The 21,166-nt window shown below is 34.2% G+C and overlaps 1 protein-coding gene across 1 annotated transcript in view; it reads right to left on the bottom strand.

Moving 5' to 3' along the window:
- ENPEP (glutamyl aminopeptidase) overlaps window positions 1–21,166 on the bottom strand; it is a 93,848-nt gene that overhangs the window by 8,210 nt on the left and 64,472 nt on the right. The window contains exons 12-18 of the mRNA XM_033106457.1: window positions 17,930–18,066; window positions 17,753–17,808; window positions 10,202–10,352; window positions 9,114–9,187; window positions 8,905–9,006; window positions 8,646–8,816; window positions 6,646–6,786 (exon numbers count right to left, since the gene is read on the bottom strand). Coding sequence (XP_032962348.1) covers window positions 6,646–6,786; window positions 8,646–8,816; window positions 8,905–9,006; window positions 9,114–9,187; window positions 10,202–10,352; window positions 17,753–17,808; window positions 17,930–18,066 — 832 coding nt within the window. The remainder of the gene's footprint in view (window positions 1–6,645; window positions 6,787–8,645; window positions 8,817–8,904; window positions 9,007–9,113; window positions 9,188–10,201; window positions 10,353–17,752; window positions 17,809–17,929; window positions 18,067–21,166) is intronic.

Below are 21,166 nucleotides of genomic sequence, written 5' to 3'. Positions count from 1 at the left end.
CAATAATGTTAAGAAGATTGAAATCATATCAAGTGTCTTCACTGACCACAATAGTATGAAACTAGAAATCAATTACAAGAAAGAAACTTAAAAACACACAAACACATGAAAGCTAAAAAACATGCTGCTAAACATATGCTGCTAAATAATAAGTGGCTTAACAATGAAATCAAGGAAGAAATCAAAAGACACCTTGAGACAAAGGAAGACAAAAAACACAATGACCCATAATTTATGGGACACAGTGAAAGCATACTATGAGGCAAATTCATAGCAATACAAATCTACTTCAAGAAACAAGAAAAGTCTTAAATAAACAATCTAATCTTACACTTACAGGAACTAGAAAAAGAAGAGCAAACAAAGCCCAGAGTGAGTAAAAGGAAGAAAATAATAAAGATCAGAGCGGATATAAATGAAATAGTCTAAAAAAAAATACAAAAGATCAATGAAACCAAGAGCTGGTTCTTTGAAAAGATAAACAAAATTGATAAACCCTTCATCAACTCATCAAGGAAAAAAGAGAGATGACCCAAATAAATAAAATCAGGATAAAAATAGGAGAAATGACAACTGACACCACAGAAATATAAGGAATTATAAGAAAATACTATGAGAAACAAATTGGACAATAATTTGCCAACAAATTGGACAATCTGGAAGAAATGGATAAATTCCTAGAAACACAACAATCTTCCAAGACTGAATCAAGTAGAAAAAGAAAATCTAAACCAACTGACTATTAAAAACTAAATCAAATCGGTAATGAAAAAACTCCCAACAACCAAAAGTCCTGGAATGAATGGCTTTACCAGTGAATTTCACCAACCATTCAAAGAAGAATTAACACCTATCCTTCTCAAACTATTCCAAAAATTTCAAGTGGAATCTCCCAAGCTCATTTTATGAGGCCACAATTATCCCTATTCCAAAACCAGGTGATATTACAAAAAAGAAAATTTTAGGCCAATATCCCTAATGAGCATAGATGCAAGCATCCTGAACAAAATATTAGCAAATCTAATTCCGCAATACATTAGAAAGATCATATACCATGAACAAATGGGATTTATACCTGGGATGAAAGTTTGGTACAATATCTGCAAATCGATGAACAGGATACACCACATAAACAAAATGAAAGATAGAAATGACATTATCATATCAATAAATGTAGAAAAAGTCTTTGACAAAATCCAGCATCCACTTATGATAAAAACTCTCAGGAAACTGGGAATAGAGGGGGCATACCTCAACATAATGATGGCCATATACAACAAACACAAAGCTAATATCATACTCAATGGGGAAATGCTAAAAGCATTCTCTTTAAGATCAGGAATAAGACAAGGATGTCCACTTTCACCACTTTACTCAACATAGTATTAGAAGTCCTAGCCACAGCAATCAGACAAGAAGAAGAAATAAAAGGCATCCAAATTGGAAAGAAAGAAGTGAAACTGTTGATATTTGGAGATGACAATATTATATAGAGAGAATCCTAAAAATTCCATCATAAAACTATTAGAACTGATAAATGAATTCAGTAAAGTAACAGGATACAAAATTAATATTCAGAAATTGGCTGCTTTTTTATACACCGACAACAGCTATCAGAAAAACTAATTAAAAAAACAATGCCATTTACAATTCATCAAAAAAAAAGAAAAAAGAAAAGAAAAAGAAAAGAAAAAAACAAACCTAGGAATAAATTTAACCGAGGAGGTAAAAGCCCTGTACTCAGAACACTATAAGACACCAAAGAAAGAAATTGGAGAAGATACAAATAAGTGGAAGTGTATACCATGCTCATGGATGAAAAGAATGAACATCGTTAAAATGTCCATACTACCCAAAATAATCTATAGATTCAATGTAATCCCTATCAAATTACCAATAGTATTTTTCCCAGAACTAGAACAAATAATTTTAAAATTTATGTGGAACCACAAATGATTCCGAATAGCTGCAGCAATCCTGAGGAAGAAGAACAAAATTGGAGGTATCATGCTACCTGATATCAAACTATACTACAAAGCTATAATAATCAAAACAGCATGGTACTAGCATAAAAACAGACACACAGATCAATGGAACAGAATACAGAGCCCAGAATTCAACCCATACCAACATGGTCATTTAATCTATGATAAAGGAGGCAAAGCTATATATACAATGTGGTAAAGACAGTCTCTTCAATAAATGGTGCTGGGAAAACTGGACAGATACATGCAAAAAAAATGAAACTGGACCACCTTCTTATGCCATATACAAGAATAAACTCAAAATGGATTAAAGACTTAAATGTAAGACACGAAACCATAAAACTCCTAGAAGAAAACACAGGAAGTAAACTCACAAACATTACCCTTACTAATTTTTACTAATAGATTTTTACTAATAGATTTTTACTAATTAGATTTTTACTAATAGATTTCCTTGGGCAAGGGAAACAAAAGAAAAAAATGAACAAATGGGACTACATCAAACTAAAAAGCTTTTGCACAGCAAAGAAAACCATCAACAAAATGAAAAGACATCCTACTGAATGGGAGAGGATATTTGCCAATGATACATCTCATAAGGTGTTAATATCTAAAATTTATAAAGAACTCATATAACCTAATACCAAAAAAAAACCCAAGGAATCCAATAAAAAAAAATGAGCTGAGGACATGAATAGACATTTCTCCAGAGGACATACAGATTACCAATAGACCAATATGAAAAGATGCACATTGCCAGAGAAATGCAAATAAAAACCACAATGGGACATCACCCCCACCTGTCACAATGGCTATCATCAATAGATCAACAAATGTTGTTGAGGAGGCAGAGAAAAGGAAACCTTCCTGCCCTCTTGGTGGGATTGCAAATAGGTGCAGCCACTATGGAAAACAGTATGGAGGTTTCTCAAAAAATTAAAAATGGAACTACCTGATTACCTAGCAAGTTCACTTATGAGTATTTATCTGAAGAAATCCAAAGCACTAATTTCAAAAGCTATATGTACCCCTATGTTCACTGCAGCACTACTTACAACAGCCAAGATATGGAAGCAACCTACCTATCAGTAGTTGACTGGATAAAGAAGAGGTAGTATATATATACAATGGAATATTACTCAGCCATAAAAATCAATGAAATCTTACCATTTGCGACAACATGAATGAATCTAGAGGGTATTTATGCTAAGTAAAATAAGTCAGGCAGAGAACGACAAATACCATATGATCTCACTTATATGCGGAATCTAAAAAAAAGAAATAAACGAACAAACAAAACAGAAACAGACTCATAGATACAGTGAACAAACTGATGGTTGCCAGAGAAGAAGGGGGTTGGGAGGCTGGATGAAAAAGATGAAGAAATTAAGAAACCCAAATTGGGAGTCACAAAACAGTCACAGGAATGTAAATTACAGCATAGAGAATATAGTCAGTAATAGCGCAACAACTATGTATAGTGCCAGGTGGGTTCTAGACTAATCAGGGAATCACTGCATAAGTTATATAAATGTCTAACCACTATGCTGTACACCTGAAACTAATATAAAATAACATTAAATGTCAACTGTAACTGAAATAAATGAACTATTTTTAAAAAAGACATCCAAAATATAGGATGATGTGAAAAAAGGTTATAAAACCATACGTATAATATGATTCCATTTCTGTAAATAAATAAACAGCCATAACTAATTACTTAAGGAAAAACAGTAGTGTGACAACAGGGGTTATTTCTAGGTGGTGAGATTATGCGTGGTTTTTGTATCCATTTTGCTTATCTGCACCTTGTACAAAACAATACATATGTACTCATATTATAGTAAGAAAATGGGGATTTAGAAAAGGAAAACACATTAAGTTGCTATAATGATATTCTATAGATTCAGGGAAAGTCTGAATCTTTCTTACCTGTAACAGGAAAGAAAATAATTTTTCTCAGTGACCTTCTATAATTTCTATAATATTTCTCTCTTTTGTTCTTAGGTACTAAAAATTAAAAGATATATTTGGGAGCTAACAATGGATAGATTGAATAAAGACTGCAACTACCTATATAAACACTAGAAGTGTAAGAACAAAGTATGTTCATTCCCAAGAAACCAGTATCACATAAAGTGTAGCATTTAAGGAGAAATATGCTATATATTTATCATATTGACTACTTTTAAAACTAAAATAAGGATTCAAATATATCTTAAACATTTTGAAAAATAATTATATGAAAATAATGTTTGTGGAATTAATATATACACAAGTATTATGATGTTTCCCAAAATGAATGACTTTGATGCACACAAACTTTTAGTTGTTTATTAAATTATTTTATGAGATAGTGTTTAAATGGTTTCAGTTATGTCCCATCAACTTAATTTTTTCAGTCATAGTCATACATTAAAACCAAATTTTGTCATACCACACTATTGATTTATTGGGTTCATCTAACTTCACAGTTTCATCTAAGAGTTAGTGGAATAAATAAAAGCGAAGAATAATTTCTGAAGTATCTTTGGAACTCTGTGGTTAAGTCTCAAACTGGAAAGTGCATTAGTGATGTCATAAAATCACATGACAAAAGCTTTATAAAAAAGCAGTTTATTTATTTTAGGATGACAATAAATTGTTCAGAAATGGAGGCAGTAAAACCACTCATTTTGAAGTCTGTCTGGAAAACGTTCAAGAGTTTGGAAATATTTGGATAAAGCTTAGCTCATTTGTGTTCAATTTGTCTCATCCAATTTTAATGGGAAAATTCTATTTATTCAAACTAACCATAATTAATATTGGGCATTTGTGTGCGTGTGTGTGTGTGTCTGACATGTGGTTATTACACAACTTTATGTTTGAGGCTATTTGAAATAATATCTCATGAGAATTAGATCACTAGACTATGTAGAAATATTAAAAGCCTTGGGTGAGGGTTTTGGAACTAGCATTGGAAATACTTTATCAATGTATTTTTTTTTGAAAAAAATTCAGTATTTTGTCTAATAGATTTATTTTAAGACCAGAGGTTTATGACTTTTATGACAAGGTAACACTTGTTTTTCTCTACTTCTTAATTTTTAAAGAGGAATAACAATGAACTAATTTTTAAAAAAGAAAAATGCATTATTTGAAATAAATTACACCAGGGCTATTCAAATAAATAGGACTTGAGAAATACTCTATTTAAAAGACAATAAATGAATGGCCATTTTATTATGCAAAATGAACACTATTTACTTATCTTTTCTCAATAATACAAAAGTAAGAATTGTTCTTCATCTACACAGATTTCTTGCAGCATATACCAAAAAAAGTTTTATAGTCTGTTCAATTAAAACAAATACACAATATTTGTCATTAGGCATATATCTTTCAAAATGGAAGGCTTCATCTTACGTAAAATGTACTGTTACCCCCAGATTACAACATGTTCTGTATAGGTAGGTTTACTAATTCTAAACCAAGCATTTTATTGAAACAATTATAAACAGATGGACAAAGCATCATGTGCGCCAATCAATTTTCATAGAGATCGATGAACAGTTACACCCAATCATTGCAAGAATAAAAAAGGCAAAAATTTATCACAAATAGGCAAAAGCAATGTAGGCTATCTTGGTTGAGAGCTAGAGATATAATCTGGATCTGAGAATGATGAGAAATGTGAATCAACATAAAATGGCACTCTGGTGAGTTGTAGAGTAGAAAAGAGAACAGAAATAAAAGTTACAGTCGTTAGTATTTCTGACGAGTCAGTCAACGAGGCAGTGCTGATGGGAAGACAGAAGAGATTAGGAGGGGATACCAGAGGCTATCTCCGGCTATGGAGATTACATATGGTAAAGGTCTTTTAGTCAATGTTTTCATATTTGTTTGGCTATATATTCTATATTACATTTTATACTCTGTCAAAGAAATATCTTTTTAATGGAAATATCATTAAACTTAGAGGATTAGGACCAACAATAGCAATATTTATTCTGTATGGGGCTGTAGAAATAAGAAATTGGGAAAGCATTTCTTTAGTTAATTTGCTATGTGTCATTTTAAGCTGTTATTGCCTGGGATATATAGTTCCCTTTTAAGAACATTTCAACATACCTGAAGTTTAATTATCTGGTCAAGGGAGATAAAAGCTATCATCCTTATAAGCTCCGTAAGATATAGGGCTCTAATTTGAACTCAGCTCCAGGAATTCTCATTTAGTTTTCATTAGATATTAATTGAGAACTAAATATGTGCCTGGCATTATGTTAGACGCTAGCACAACATGAAAAATTATATTAACTTATTTTAACCAAACTAAAAATAATGTGATTTAGCCATCTCTCCAGATCTCAGATCGGGGGGAAACAATATTTTCCAAAAAAGAAATTATGTATTACAGAATTGTAAACTTGAAACCTATGTAACTTTACTAACGATTATCACCCAATAAACTTTATTTAAAAAAAAGAAATTATGCTGAAAATTAATTAGTATATTGCTTCCCTGGAATGAAAATACCATGATTCTTTACCTCTGATAATATGATATTTCAGACATTATATTGATGTCAAAGAAAGTACAGTAAAGAGAAAAAGAAAGAATTTTAGATAGTTCTCTTAGTATTCAACAAAGAGAACAACAAACCATTATCTGATCATCTCACCTGTTGACTAGATATTCCCAGTTTAGCTGTATCCAGTTCCAGGCCATAGTCTTCCCATAGTTGTTGTATGAGATATATCGGATAACGGTAAATACATCCTGAGTTTTAATAAGGTTTGAGTCCTTGAGTAAATCCAAATACCTAAGAAAAGCCAAAAGTTCAAAAGGAACTTTGAATGTTCACCCTTAGCTAAATTCCAAAAGAACATAGCTTTCATTCCTGTGATTCAATTCTTGAGGCACCAACCAACAAAGATAATTAAATATGACAAATGATAAAACACAATTTAAAATTTTCTAAGATATTTAACTGATTTTAAAAAACAACCTATGATTTAAGGACTAGTGATATATAAACTACAGGAACATTGAAAATTAAATTATTTTTAAAGTACTAAAAACAATAAAGATTAACATTTTAACTATTAACTAAAAGGTAACTATCTATTGAATAGAAGCACTTTACTCATTTACCTATTACCTCACTGAACTATAAAAAAGGAGCCAGTAAGTTAAGGGAAAGTATTTATACTCTTAGTTTTTGTGAGATAACAGTTAAGTCTTATTTGTTCTTCCACAAAGTGTAAGAAACAACCTCCTAATGTAACCTATATGGTTAGATTAGTTGGCTTTAGTTATAGTAGAATGTAGATAAGTCCAAATCAATAAATTGTGGCAAAATCAACAGATTTTGATTAAATTTATGCCATGGCTGTATCTAGAGGGAATATCTCAACATGTTCTAGACCATTGGACTTCCAGAAACTGCACTGGAGTGGTGGACCCCGGAATTTTTGTGCAATTTATCTTTTACCCTCTAGTTCACATAAGTCTTAGTAAGGCATCCAAGTACTTGCTAATTTTCTCATCAGATGCAATCCACACAATGACATCCAAGTAATGGATCAATGTGAGGTTTTATAGACTGTCAAGATGATCAAGTTCTTGGTAGACTATCTCTGGGCAGTGAGCAGGAAAATAGACATATACCCTGACGCAAGATGGTGAAGGTGTATTGTTGGCCCTGCCAGGTTAAAACAAACTGTTTCTGGTAGTCCTTACAAATTGGTTATTGCATTGTAGTTTATAATTTACATTCTGCCTCTCCCACAAATCTGTAAGTTTCTCAAGGATAGATATCATGTCTTATTCATTTTTAGTCCCACAATCTATATGCTTATACATAGAAAGGGCATTATAAGTGTTGGTTAAATGAATTGAGTAAATAATTCAGAAACCACAACTAAGCAAAATAATGAATTAAGGCAGGAGTTAGTTGATTTGGAGCATAGGTGTAGAGTGGGATAAGAATTCATAGATGAGCTTCAAGCAGTCTTTATACCTTCTGAGTGGAATCTAAGTATACTTTATTTGTGTATGTATGTCTAGTTTTATTCTGGGCTTGGATCAAGGTATCCTGGAACCTAGGAAAGGTAGACTCCTACCTTAGCAGCAGAGTATCATGATTGACCAAAATCAGTCAAAGGAATTTAAGTTCATCCTATTCTACAAATGATCAACTGGTAGACCCAGAGTATCACCCAGAATGATCACGTATGACCCAGTTCTGGATTATGAGAGGAAGTGGAGATAACTGACCTCTTAATATGAAAGACAGAGCCTTGTGAGGAGGGACTCTTTTGCTCCTGTCCTTCTTCGATTGAAAATATATGTGTGAAGACAAAATGTTTGGAGCTCTGGAAGTCATGAGTTATCCAACATGTTGAAGATGACAGAGCAGAAAGTGAAAGAGCCTAAGTCCTGGATGAAAATGTTGAACAACTGCACATAACTGAAAACTGTCTACCTTCAGAATTTTTTCATATAAGATTGCATTCCTTTATTGTTTAAGCCACTGTTGCAGCTATATTTTATTTCTTGCAGGGAAAATAATTGTAATAGATTTTTTTGGAAACATAATTTAATTAGCATCTCTAAGAGACTGTGACACATAAACCATGAAATACCATTCATAGAGGTGAAAAAAAAGCTCCAACTTACCTTGACAAAAGAGTAATATTCTTCACTGATGCTAATCCATACAGCAGTTTTTCTTTTTCTTGAGCTAATGGTGTGTTCTGGTATTGATTAAGAGTGTAGTTCCATGAAGTTTCATTGCCAGAGTTCTGCATTCCATACCGATATACCAGAAGTCTGAGATTTACAGGAATACTAGAAGAACAAACAGTATTTCAGAGATTTTAATTTCTCATTTCACAGTTTAAGGTCTTCTAGTATTGAAAACATGGTGAACAGTCACCTCGTCCCACTAAGCCACTGCTCAAATAACTTGGAGGCATTGTCCAAGGCTTCTTTGTCTCCCATCTTGCACGCGAGTCCCAACACAGAGGCACGGAGTAACCTTAGGAAACAAACATACAAAGCTGGACCTTGAGCTCTTTTCAACATATTTTAAAACACACTAACAGATATAAAATGAATATTAGTTTTAAAAATGTAAAAAATAACTTTGTGTTGTGGTCTCCAATATCATTCCATGCCAACTGAGCTGCAATGGACTTCACTTGCTTTCTGAAGTAGTCCTGAAATAAAAGTACCATGTACAATGAGTAATAATTCATTACTTATCAATATATTCTCATTTATTATAATCTACAGCCCGCCTCTCCCATTGTAATATTTTTTTCCTATAGTTCAGAGATATTTGGGCCTGTCCTCAGGAAAGGGATGTATTCAGTTCTTATCACACTGTAATTTTGCTTCAATCCTGAAGATCAGACTATTCGATCATTCTCTAGTGTTTGTAAAACTTTGGTAAGCCCCTTTTAACTTCCATGTCTTATTTAACATTTGTAAGAAATAAAATAACGATTGACATACTTACTACACTAAGAATATTACACAAGTATTTATGAAATAATAATAATGGTAACTAATATTTGTATATTGCCTTTGGATTTACAAAGGATGTTTATATTACATGATCTTCACTATCTCATTACCATAGGCAGCCAAGCACTGACATTCCTATTGCACAAAGGAAATTAAGACAAATATGAAATCATTTGTCTGAGTCCTTTCATTTACTAAGTAGAAGAGCTAGAGATTTGAATCTAAAATTTGTTTAAAATTACAAGTGTCTTGCCAAAGTGCTACAGAATCACAAAGCAAAGTATTTAGAATGACAATCTTATAATAAAATCTCAATGTGGAAATAATAACAGTAAAATAAGGAAATATAATGTTATATTTCGGTAAGAATAAATTCATTTTGACTTAGATAAAGCCATTAGAAATAGGATCTATTTAGTACGGTTTAAAATGTCTATTTTAAATGAAAGATTAATTATCGTATTCCTTGTAACACTAAAATATACCTTTGAGTGGTATACTGAACCAGAAATACTGATACATTTCAAGTTGAAAAAATAAATAGCATCTCTTTGCTTTGACTAGTCAAGTCATTGTACTTTCCTTTGATTTCACTTGTCAGGCAGATAGGCTTTTGTGTCTTCCAGGAGCCCCTTCTCTCAGAAATCTTCCTGTTCTGCTAACAGCTAAACATTTATTTTCATAAAATATACCATTAACATCACCTCAATCAAAGGGTATAGCTCTTTATCATCTTCAAACATGTTAACGATATAGGTTATAGCTGGAATGACTCTCTGCCATGGTAAAAGATCCTCTTCCATTCTGAGGTACTTGGTCAAGTTCAGGGCCACCTGATAATCTAGAAGATGAGCTCTAAGAAAGGGAAAAAACCACCACAGTTACTTAAAAAACAGATTAGTTTCCATTTGACTGAAAGAACTAATATGAGAATACAGAATTCAATGTTAATGAAATTCCTTCTACTACACAATTAAGAAAAATGCATGTATTGCTGAAGCCCAGTCAAAGAGTTTTGTTCATAATGATGTCTTATACTTTCAAGCATTCAACAGTAAAGAGGAAGACAAAACAATAAGATGTACACCATTATAAATGTATCTTATTGAAATTATTTGCATTCGATATAGAGGAAACATGAATAACAGTACTCAAGTCATGAATGCTTGAAACAATCCAATTGAACTTATATCTCCCATTAAAACATCTCATTTTTAAAATATTTCCTAATATGACTAAATAAAATGGATTTTGTTCCTCCAGAAAATTTGAAGTTATTATTAGCATTTCAAAGTTTAAATAATCTAATCTCCTCCTCCTTAGAAGGGATTCTATAATCTCTTGAAATCATGTTCTTAGAAATCAGTTATGCTTCAAATTTTAGCCTACGTTTTGGAGAGAATTTTAGATGGGAATCCTGTTTTTCCAAATTACACTTAGGAAGTCTAAATTAATTAATACATTTTAAATGATGGAATTAGTAATACTGATGCATTGAGGGCTTTTATGTTTGAGGTCATTTTATGAATGAAGTATAATGTAATTATACTTGACTTCTCCCTCAAGAGTTTGGTTAGAGGATGAACTAATATTGGAGAGGTAAATAAGAATAAAACTCTTTGGCATCATACGATTTTTACTAATAAGAGATGACACAGAGTTTTCTTTTCAGTTCAGAGAGCTAATTTCTCCTATTTTTCTCAGTTCCTGGTCTGATTAGAAGGATTTATATTTTGGAGCATTCAGCCTCCCTTAATAAAAGTATAAACAATATTGAGAAATGGAATGTTTTATTGAGACCGTTTGTTAAGTAAAAAAAATGTAGAATTTGTGTTGCTATTTGAAACTTGATGATTTTCTAATTTTAATGATTCTCCATTTTCCTGGTGGGTAGAGCAACAACTATGTCCAGTTAGTATTTTCTTAAGATACCGTGTTTCCCTGAAAATAAGACCTAGCCAGACAATCAGCTCTAATGCGTCTTTTGGAGCAAAAATTAATGTAAGACCCAGTATTATATTTATATCATATCATATCATATCATATCATATCATATCATACCATATCATATTATTTTACATACCCAGTCTCATATTATAGTAAAATAAGACCGGGTCTTGTATTAAGTTTTGCTCCAAAAGATGCATTAGAGCTGATTGTCCGGGTAGGTCTTATTTCCAGGGAAATTCGTACTTACGAGGAATAGTTGTTGCTGTGAGGATCAAATTAGCAAAGAGACTAAGTTTAGGGAGAATGACAGATGATTTCGTCAGAAATCAAGTGGGCTGGACATTTCTGTCAGGTTAAAAGGTTAGAAGAGTCTTGGTTACAAGGACCAGAAGAACTGGTTAACTGGGTAGCATAAACAGACGTAAGGAGGGCATCTGATGATCCACAGGTTAGAGGCCTCGACTAAATACTACATATTCAAATGCCGAAAAATTAATATCTGTCCTAGTGTCTTATTTTTCCAGCACATGTCATAGCTATGCAATAGTTCCACTTTGGTACCACTTGTTTTTTTTAAGTCTGAGTCATGTGGTCAGGACACTGGACTGGGAGTGAATTTTTTATGCTTGATATTGTAGAGAGTAATATTTTGAGAATTAAGCTGATATACTTTTCATTTCCCCCAAATCACATTACTCTGCAGCTCTTATCCACGGGATCAACGGTATTTGATACTTCAGAGGAAAAGCAGTATCATTTAGAATTATGATTCTCAAATGTTAGCATATATCAGTAAGACTGGAAAGTTGGTTAAATCACACTCTCTTGGGTCCCATTCTCAGAATTTCTGATTCAGTGGGTCTGGAGTAGGGTCTAAGGATTTGTATTTCTCACAGGTTGTTAGACAATGCTGACATTACTGGGGCTATATGTGAAGACTTCGTTTTTTTAGAACAAAGAGATCTATAGTGCCCCTTCCAGATCTCTTTACTATGTTGATTCACAGCTGCCACCTTCTTCAGAGAATAGCCCTTGGCCAAATACATTCATCTTGCCTAAAAAACACTGCTACTCCTGACCATTAATTGTCTGACTCAGGAATGCAACAAGCCAGCGTGGGTTCCTCAAGTTAGACCTACTTTGTGGTACAATTCATAGCTTCCTAGTTGAATCTGGCAGACATAGACTCCAGATGAGACCATATCGTTACTCAGCTTTTTCCCCCTACCCCATCCTGCTTCTTGCACTCCCTATTTCAAGAGATAACCACATGTTCTCTCTTAATAACCACATGTTCAAGAACTCCCATTTCACACTCTGCTTCTAGGGAAGTCAACCTAAGACAGCATTCTTATTCAACTTTAAGTATCAAGTTCCATTTCTTTTTAAATGCATAGCAAATAGCAGTTCTAAAAGCCAAAGTTGATTGAGAATTTTCTTTATTCAAAACTCTTCCATTTATATAGTGAGAACCCAGGCTGAGGGACTTAAATCACAGAATTTTCCTATAATTCATATAGTGTAGAGAGGATGGAGGCTATAACTGAAAGAAAGTTCCCACCAAACTCAATGGAGAAGAGGAAAAAGAGGTCCTATGAGGGAATTCTTGCTCTCCTATCTTGGGCTGAGGCATGCAGGAAGTATGGGAACTCTTGTACCAAAATGTTTGTTTTGTCTTCTCTGGGTGTGACCTGGAAAGACTTTCTTCTCAGAGAAGCCTGGGTTAAACATATTGTCTTGTTAAACAAGGCTATTGAATGGGACAGTAGAATGGTTGAGAGAGGTGCCTAAGTGGATGAAACTGACCCCACATGCTCACGTTCAGCCAAGCCTTCAGGTAGTGTGGACAGTTTTAGAATGTTCTAATGTATCTGGTCTCTCACTGTTAACTCGCCAATTAAATTCAGATTTCTGGCTTAAAATGTCTCTTTGCAACCAACTAGATCCCTTTTGATCTTTCCCCATTCCCCTACTTTTCTGCCTATTTTTAAAGGGCTGTCCACGTGATGGTAGGGGAGTTGCTTATCCAGTTCTGTGTTATCCTCTGCTCCCTTCTGCAAACACCTATAAAATGGCAAAACTGGTGTACCTAAAGGGCCGTAATTTTGGCGTGGCTGATGTTCACCTAGTGGTTTTTATTTGCTAACCTGGCCTTTACCTTGGATATCGTTGGAGTCACTGCTCTTTGAAACCTGGCTAGAATTCTATTTGTATCATTAGCTTAGGTGACGTTTTAAGCTGTTTTCTCTGCCATTCTTCCCTCACCCAGGGACTTCTGCTCCCACCCATGGGCTTGTTAGCTGGCAGTCTCTACTTTCCCTTATGTTATTTTTCACCCCTATCCTGGCTTTAGCACACAGTGGTCTGCACAGCACAAAATAAGCTATTGAAAAGGATAAAACCTATCGTAACAGGTGTACAACAAAGGATTATTTCTCAGTTCTGGCAAGGCCCCCAAACCAGGCCCCTTGGCCTACAATCCAAAGCAAGATGCAGGCCCACCCAATTGGGACTAACATGGCAGAAACTGGTTTTGTGACCCTTAGCTGATAACCTGTCACCATCCTAATCAAGAGGTTGGAGCAGGTAAGGGGGAGAAAGTGACATTTTAGAAGAGGACTTTTGGGAGTGCTGTCAGTGTACTGTGAGGGCTTTCCCCATCATATCAAGCCTAAGAAAGGAGCCTTTGATGAGACCACTTGAAGAATTTTACCTATGTATCCTGGAGCTTGGAGGCATAGTGGTCTGGTGTCTGATATGCCAAGAAATCTAAAGGATGAGAGGCTGTGGTTGGCTAGTGCTCTGACCTCAGAGTGAAGAGATGGGACTGCATGAGGTGGCCTGTCCTTCCAGACTTTGTCGGGGCAAAGGATACATGAATACTTGCTATGGCTCAGAGGTGTTCACTTGCTCCTCACGGGAACTGCAGGAAAAACACCGTTGGCCGCGGAATGGGTGTGAGTAGCAAAAACACCATGCAAATGGTGACATGAGGAAGAGTCAGTGTTAATTATTTACAAGGTTCAGAGAGGACCCAAAGTAGACAGCATGTCAGGGTATTTCCTCTCTTCATCTGTTCTCCTTGCTTTAAGGCTGGAGGAACCCAATGGAAGCATAAGGAGTGAGAAGTAGAAGTTCCATGCAGAGAAATGGAGAGGAAATCAAGCATATCGTTTCCACTGCAGGTGCCCAGCCAGCAGCTGGCCTGAGTTGGGGGCTGGGAGAAACTTTAAATGAAGTTGAAAACTTTGATGATTTCACTGGGCAGGGCACTTAATTGAACTGAGCCTGTTTGCAGGACTCACAGTGACTGGGAGAATTTTTACTCCATTTATTTTTAGATGCACCCTGTTAGTCTTGCTTGTGAAACATAATAGTTACATTTCTTTTTGAACACCTGAGAAAAATAGTGTAAATTCTAATCCTACCACAAGCACTTATCTAACTACACATTTCTCCTCTCTTCCTCTTAGTTTCAGAGTGGTCTGGACTAGTCTCTAATCAACACCAGTGGAGTCTGTTCCTCTCTGAATCCTGTTTTTCTCACATGTTGCAGAAGGAAATTGGATGGTAGCTCAATAGCTAAGCTCATATCTCAGGTATTTTCTGGATTGGTTGTTGTATGGTTCTACATAATTTTTGGTTTTCAAATTCTTTCACTTTCCTTCTTTCTGCAGCTCTTCAAATTTTCATGGGGCTGTGGCCAAGGAGTTGAGCAAATGCGAGAAAGTCTCTCACTGTGTGAGTTATTTGCTTTACACAGTGTCTCAGAGAGAACTCTTCAAGAGGCTTTCACTTTTTAAGGCAAAAAGAGCTGCTTGCATTGTGTTGTGATGGAAATTAAGCTATAAAGATATTACAGTTCTGTGCAATTTTTAACAGCTAAGATACTACATTGTGGCAAAGGTCATTATGCATTCACAGGAGAGCTTTCCTGAAAAAAATTCTAAATGGTTCCATTATGTTTTAAAATATTGATCGTCTCCTTTCACCACTTAATTTCCCAGGTCTATACAGTGCCTTGTACAGAGTAGGTGCTCAATTAATATTTATTAAATGATTGACTTACATATCATAATATAATGAAAATACAGTAGTTCCCCCTTATGCATGGGGAATATATTCCAAGACCCCCAATCGATGCCTGAAACCATGGAGAATACCAAAACCTATATAAATTGTTTTTTCCTATACTTACATACCTGTGATAAAGTTTAATTTACAAATTAGGCACAATAATAGATTAAGAACAATAACTAATAATAAAATAGAACAATTATAACAATATACCATAATAAAAGTTAAGTGAATGTGGTGTTATTAAATTAAATGAGTGTTACTCGAATACAATCACTGTGATAGTACAACAGTCGATCTGATAACACAAACGGCTACTAAGTGACTGATAGGCAGGTAGCACATACAGTGTGGAGACTCTGGACAAAGGGATGATTACCTTCCTGAGTGGGATGGAGCCAGACGGTGCAAGATTTCATCACACTATGCAGAATGGCATCCAATTTAAAACTTATGAATAATTACTTACTTCTATAATTTTCCATCTAATATTTTCAGACTGCAGTTGACTGCAGGTAACTGAAACTGCAGAAATCAAAACTGGGAACACAGGGAGACTACTATAAAACAATCTGCTATGTATCCAGGGGATTAAACATGGAGATTCACTAAAGGGAATCATATTGTCTGTTCCCTACAAAGGGAATCTAGATTACAAATTCAGAAGAGCTTTTCTAAATGCTTCTTTGTTGTTGCTAAGCAATGGTGGATGCATTTTCGTTAAATAATACGATTTATTGAGCACTTATTCTGGGCCAATGTTTTGGTTGCTTTATGTGCATTACCTCATATATTTCTCAAGAGTCTTCTAACGTCATCTCCATTTTATTAATAAGGAAATTGAGCCACAGAGAGAGTAGGAAATTTACTTAAGATTACACAGCACCAGAATTTTAATCTGGTTTGAGCACCTGGTTAAATTCCCTTCTTAAAAAATTTCAAGAAGTTTTTCTGATGTACAGTAGCCTATCTAGGAAGTCTGTGTAAAATAGTTCTCCCATGCCTTTAGTGGTGGTATCCTATCCTTCCAGCCATGTATTCAGCTCATATTTAATAAGCATCTACAATGGGCCAGGCACAGTTAGGAGCTGGGGATAAAAGGAGTGGGACAACGATCTGGGTGTCTACCCTCACGAAACTTACAGTTTGGTGGGTGCGATGGACAGTTAATAAGCAATGGCAATATAATATTGTGGGGAAATATAGGGTTCCATAAGAAGAATGCCCAACTCAGACCACGGGCCATTGTAAGCTTCCTGAGGAAGTAGCATCTCATTCTTGGTATATTGCTCATACTGTGTTTCTCCAAAAATAAGACCTAGCTGGACAATCAGCTCTAGTGCGTCTTTTGAAGCAAAAATTAATGTAAGGCCTGGTCTTATTTTACTTATAGCAAAATAAGGGTCTTATAAAATAATATAATATGATATGATGTGATATAATATAATATCAGGTCTTATATTAATTTTTGTTCTAAAAGATGCATTAGAACTGATTGTCCGGCTCAGTCTTGTTTTCGGGGAAACATGGTGTCTAGGATGAGGCCACTACACAACCAGCAAAACAAGTCAGCTGTGTCCCTAGTTCCTATAGATGTGCCAGAAATTCAACAGCTGTTGAATTACTGGTGTTAGAATGCTTGAAAAAAAACCTACAGTTAATTACCCCTCCATTCCCCCAATCTATGCTGATTATTATTTTTTTAAATTTAGGTTACCTTTAGGCCATGAAAAAAATAGTGAAATTTCCTAATTAGTATCTTAATTCTAATCAATGCTAGAGCACCACATCTCATTCTTCTTACCACAGAGACCTGAACAAGATTTGATGACTCAAGCCATAAAAATCTTATAATAGGCTTTGGTTCACAGAACTGAGGTCATGAAACACATTGTTTGTCTTTTTATTAAATGAAATTTGAAAGTACACTTTTAAACATTTGTAAATGTCACAACTAATTAGCTCAAGGACTCTGATATAGACAAGCCCTACTCAAAGTCAATAGGGTAGGTGAGTTTGTATATGTATGTTAAGGGCTAGTATCAGTATTTTGGCTATAAGTTTCAGCTGAGCTTAAAAAAAAACGTTAAAGTAAACAATAATGTTATAAATGGTGGCTTTAGATATTTTAAACTAAAATTAATTCTTGAAATTTGCTGTAATTCATTAAAAATTTTTATGACAAAATCCACACTATTTTAAATAATCTATGTCATTTCAAAACCCACCTTGCCAAGGCAAAAGCATCATCAATAAGACTTGCACGATCAGCAGAAGAAAAATTCTGGGAAGAGGAAGAAAAAGAAGTAAGATTCTTAAAGCAAACTGTGTGGGAAAAATTAATATCACTGAGATGTTCTTCTTAGAACAAAAATAAAATAACTCACAATCATTGCTACTCTTACCTTGTGGCTGGTGGAAAGCATGGTAGATATCGAGTACCAAGTTGGTACCTCATAATTTACACGATAAAACCCAATATGGTCTGGGTTTATTTTGAGAAAAGCATTTCCACTAGGATTAGAAGAGTTCAAAGTGATTCCTGTGGTAGTAAATAAACACTAATGAGAAACATATTTGCATATATTGTAAACACAGAGAAATTAGACCCAGAGAGTAAAAAGAAAAGAAAAGAAATATTAGCTCAAGTTTGATTTGGCTCCAAAGCCCCAAAGACTAATTCTTATTTAGTTGCCCAACTTTAGAATGTCCCTGTAGTGCATGAGCTGAAAAAGAAATAAGTAATGTAAATAAGTGTCCTATAATTTGTGACTTATGCTTCTTACTGGCAGAAGCTTGCAAAATGGGTAAAAGAATTTTGTGCTTATTTATTCATTCAATAAAAGAAAACAATGCCTTAAACCAAAGAAGTGCTTTGCTTTCTGGGGGTCACTTATATATTCCTAATCATGATGGAATAATTACACAAAGAATATTCACTGGGGCATCCTGGGAGGGGACAAAAATGTAAACATTTAAAAGAATACTTTGTTTATTAAAATCAACATTCAAATTGATGGAAATGGCTATTGCTAAGCAGAATAATGATTTAAGAATCAGTAACACTTTTAAAATGTCAAGAACTGAAATCCAAACACAACATTCTTGATTTTATAATCCATTTCAGACTTGCTCTTCCCATTTTATTTATCTTTGTAGAGTCTTATACTTCCTTATTTCAATTGATTACATCAATGCTTTTTCATCAGTGGATATACCAAATTAACTTTCTTTCTAAAGTAGAAGCCACTATTTACATAAGGCTCTAGTAAATAAATTTTAGAAGCTCAACATTGAAGAAACAGAGACATTTTTTAGGTTAAAAAAATCTCTTAAAATAATAGCTATGTTCTGACATGACTAGATTTGTTAGGAATACTCCTATACTTTTAAATTTATATATTCTTTTGTTTGCATGGACAATTTAAATAAGGGTGTGGGATTACTTAGTATATTTGAGGAATTGCAAATAGTTTAATGTAATGACAGTGTAGGATGTGATATTAGAAGACAGGAGACGAGGCTATAAATATGGGCTGGGGTTTCAATGTGAAGAACCACATGTTATATTAAGGAATACATCTTCAGTTAAGTTATCTTTTATCTTTTTTTTATTTTTGCTTTTTAAATTAAATTTATTGGGGTGACATTGGTTAATATAATTATACAGATTTCCAGTGTACAATTCTATAATATATCATCTGTATATTGCATTGTGTTTACCACCCAAAGTTTAATCTCCTTTTGTCACCATATATTTGAACCCCTTTTCTACTTCTTCCACTCCCCCTTGTTCCCTCTGGCAACCACTAAATTATTGTCTGTGTTTGTGTTTTTGTTTGTCTTCTTTGTTTGTTGCTTTCAGTTTTATATCCCATATATGAGTGAAATCACATGGTTCTCAACTTTTTCTGTCTGATATATTTCTCTTACCATGATATTCTCAAGATCCATTCATGTCACAAATGGTAGTGTTTCATCTTTTCTTATGGCTGATTAATATTGTATTGTATACAGGGGGTGCCAAAAAATGTATACATATTTTAAGAAAGGAAAAAACTGTATTAAAATTGTAATAATATATACCGATAACAAAAGATGAATACAAGTCACATTTGACTTCTGCAATTACAAAAGGTGCTCAAAGTGGTTACCATCAGTATAATTTTAATACATTTTTTTTTCTTGCTTAAAATGTGTATACATTTTTTTGGCACTTCTGTATATGTACCACATCTTCTTTATCCAATCAGCTGTCAGAAGACACTTTGGTTGTTTCCATGATGGAGAAGGTTTTTAAGCAGGGAAACAACATGTTCAAGTCTGTTTTCTAGAAAGATAATTTTGACAGTGATATAGGGGACATAATAGAAGGCAATTCTAGAGTCCACTGTGATAATCTAGGGCAAGAGAGAATGAGGGCTTACATTAAGGTATAGATAATGAAAATAGAAAGGAGATGATGTATTCAAGAGAAACACTACAGGTAAAATCAATACAATTCTTTTTCTGTCTTGATGTGGATAGTTAGAGGTGGGAAAAATGTCTTGCATGATTCGAGGAATAATGGTGTTGCCAGTAGAGAATAGACGGAAATGAGTCAGTTTCCGAGGAAGAATGATTTAAATTTTGGAAGTGATTGCGAGGTTTGGAAGATATCCAAGACACAGTAGTTTTTCATAATATATTTGTACACTCTACAACAAGACAATAAGTTTCTTTAGGACCTTTCAGAGTACGTACTTGACAAATTATAAACCTTTATCTCACTCATGTAATATTTATCTTTCGTTGTCATTCTCCCATGGACAAGTTGTTAAAAGGAAGCTAATCTTTTGGGAACCGTATACTTTGACTGTTTGTATCAGGAGGACAGCCTCTTGCTAAGAACTGAGCCATGTGTTACAGAAGAAAGCGCATGAACTTTTGAGTCTGACAGATCTAGAATAAAAATCCTTGCTCTATGAATTACTAGCTGTTTGATCTTGGCCAAATCACTTGACCTCTCTGTGTCCCAGTTCGGCATGAGGGAAATAGGGATAAAAATCCCTCACAGGGCTGTTGTGAAGATTAAATAAAATAACATAGGTGAAGTGTTGGTCATATAGTTACATGTCCAACAGATGGTAGCTATCCTCATTATAATGAAAGGGGATATGCTGCCAGTTCTATAAATAGCAAAGTAAATATAAATAACATTGAGAAGTTCCTGGCAATCCATCTAAATACTGCAGTATTTTAGTGTGCTTTATATATACCTAGTTAAGCCTGTCTAGAGTTACTGTGATTTTTCTCACTTTATAAATGAGGAAGTTGAGATCCAGGAAATTAGTAGTTAGAGACTTTCCAAGTTCATGCTACTTTCAGAACAGTTGTCAATGGCAAAATACTATTGGGTTGTTTAGTTACATAATGAAGTAGGTAGGACTAAAATATTGATGCCTATTCCAGATGGTGCATAGAAGTAACATTATATGTTTATCTTCTGTGTGTGTGTTTCTGTGTGTGCGTGTGTGTGTGCATCTTCCATATACACACACAAACACAGAATACACACAATGGAACCTTACTGCTTTTATGATTAGTAATCCTTTTCATTTGAAATTATATTGTAAACACCTTGTAATTTTGTTTTATATATA

This window comes from Rhinolophus ferrumequinum, chromosome 5 (genome assembly GCF_004115265.2).
Source record: "Rhinolophus ferrumequinum isolate MPI-CBG mRhiFer1 chromosome 5, mRhiFer1_v1.p, whole genome shotgun sequence".
Lineage (NCBI taxonomy): Eukaryota > Metazoa > Chordata > Mammalia > Chiroptera > Rhinolophidae > Rhinolophus > Rhinolophus ferrumequinum.
This window is presented reverse-complemented; position numbering and strand designations above follow the sequence as displayed.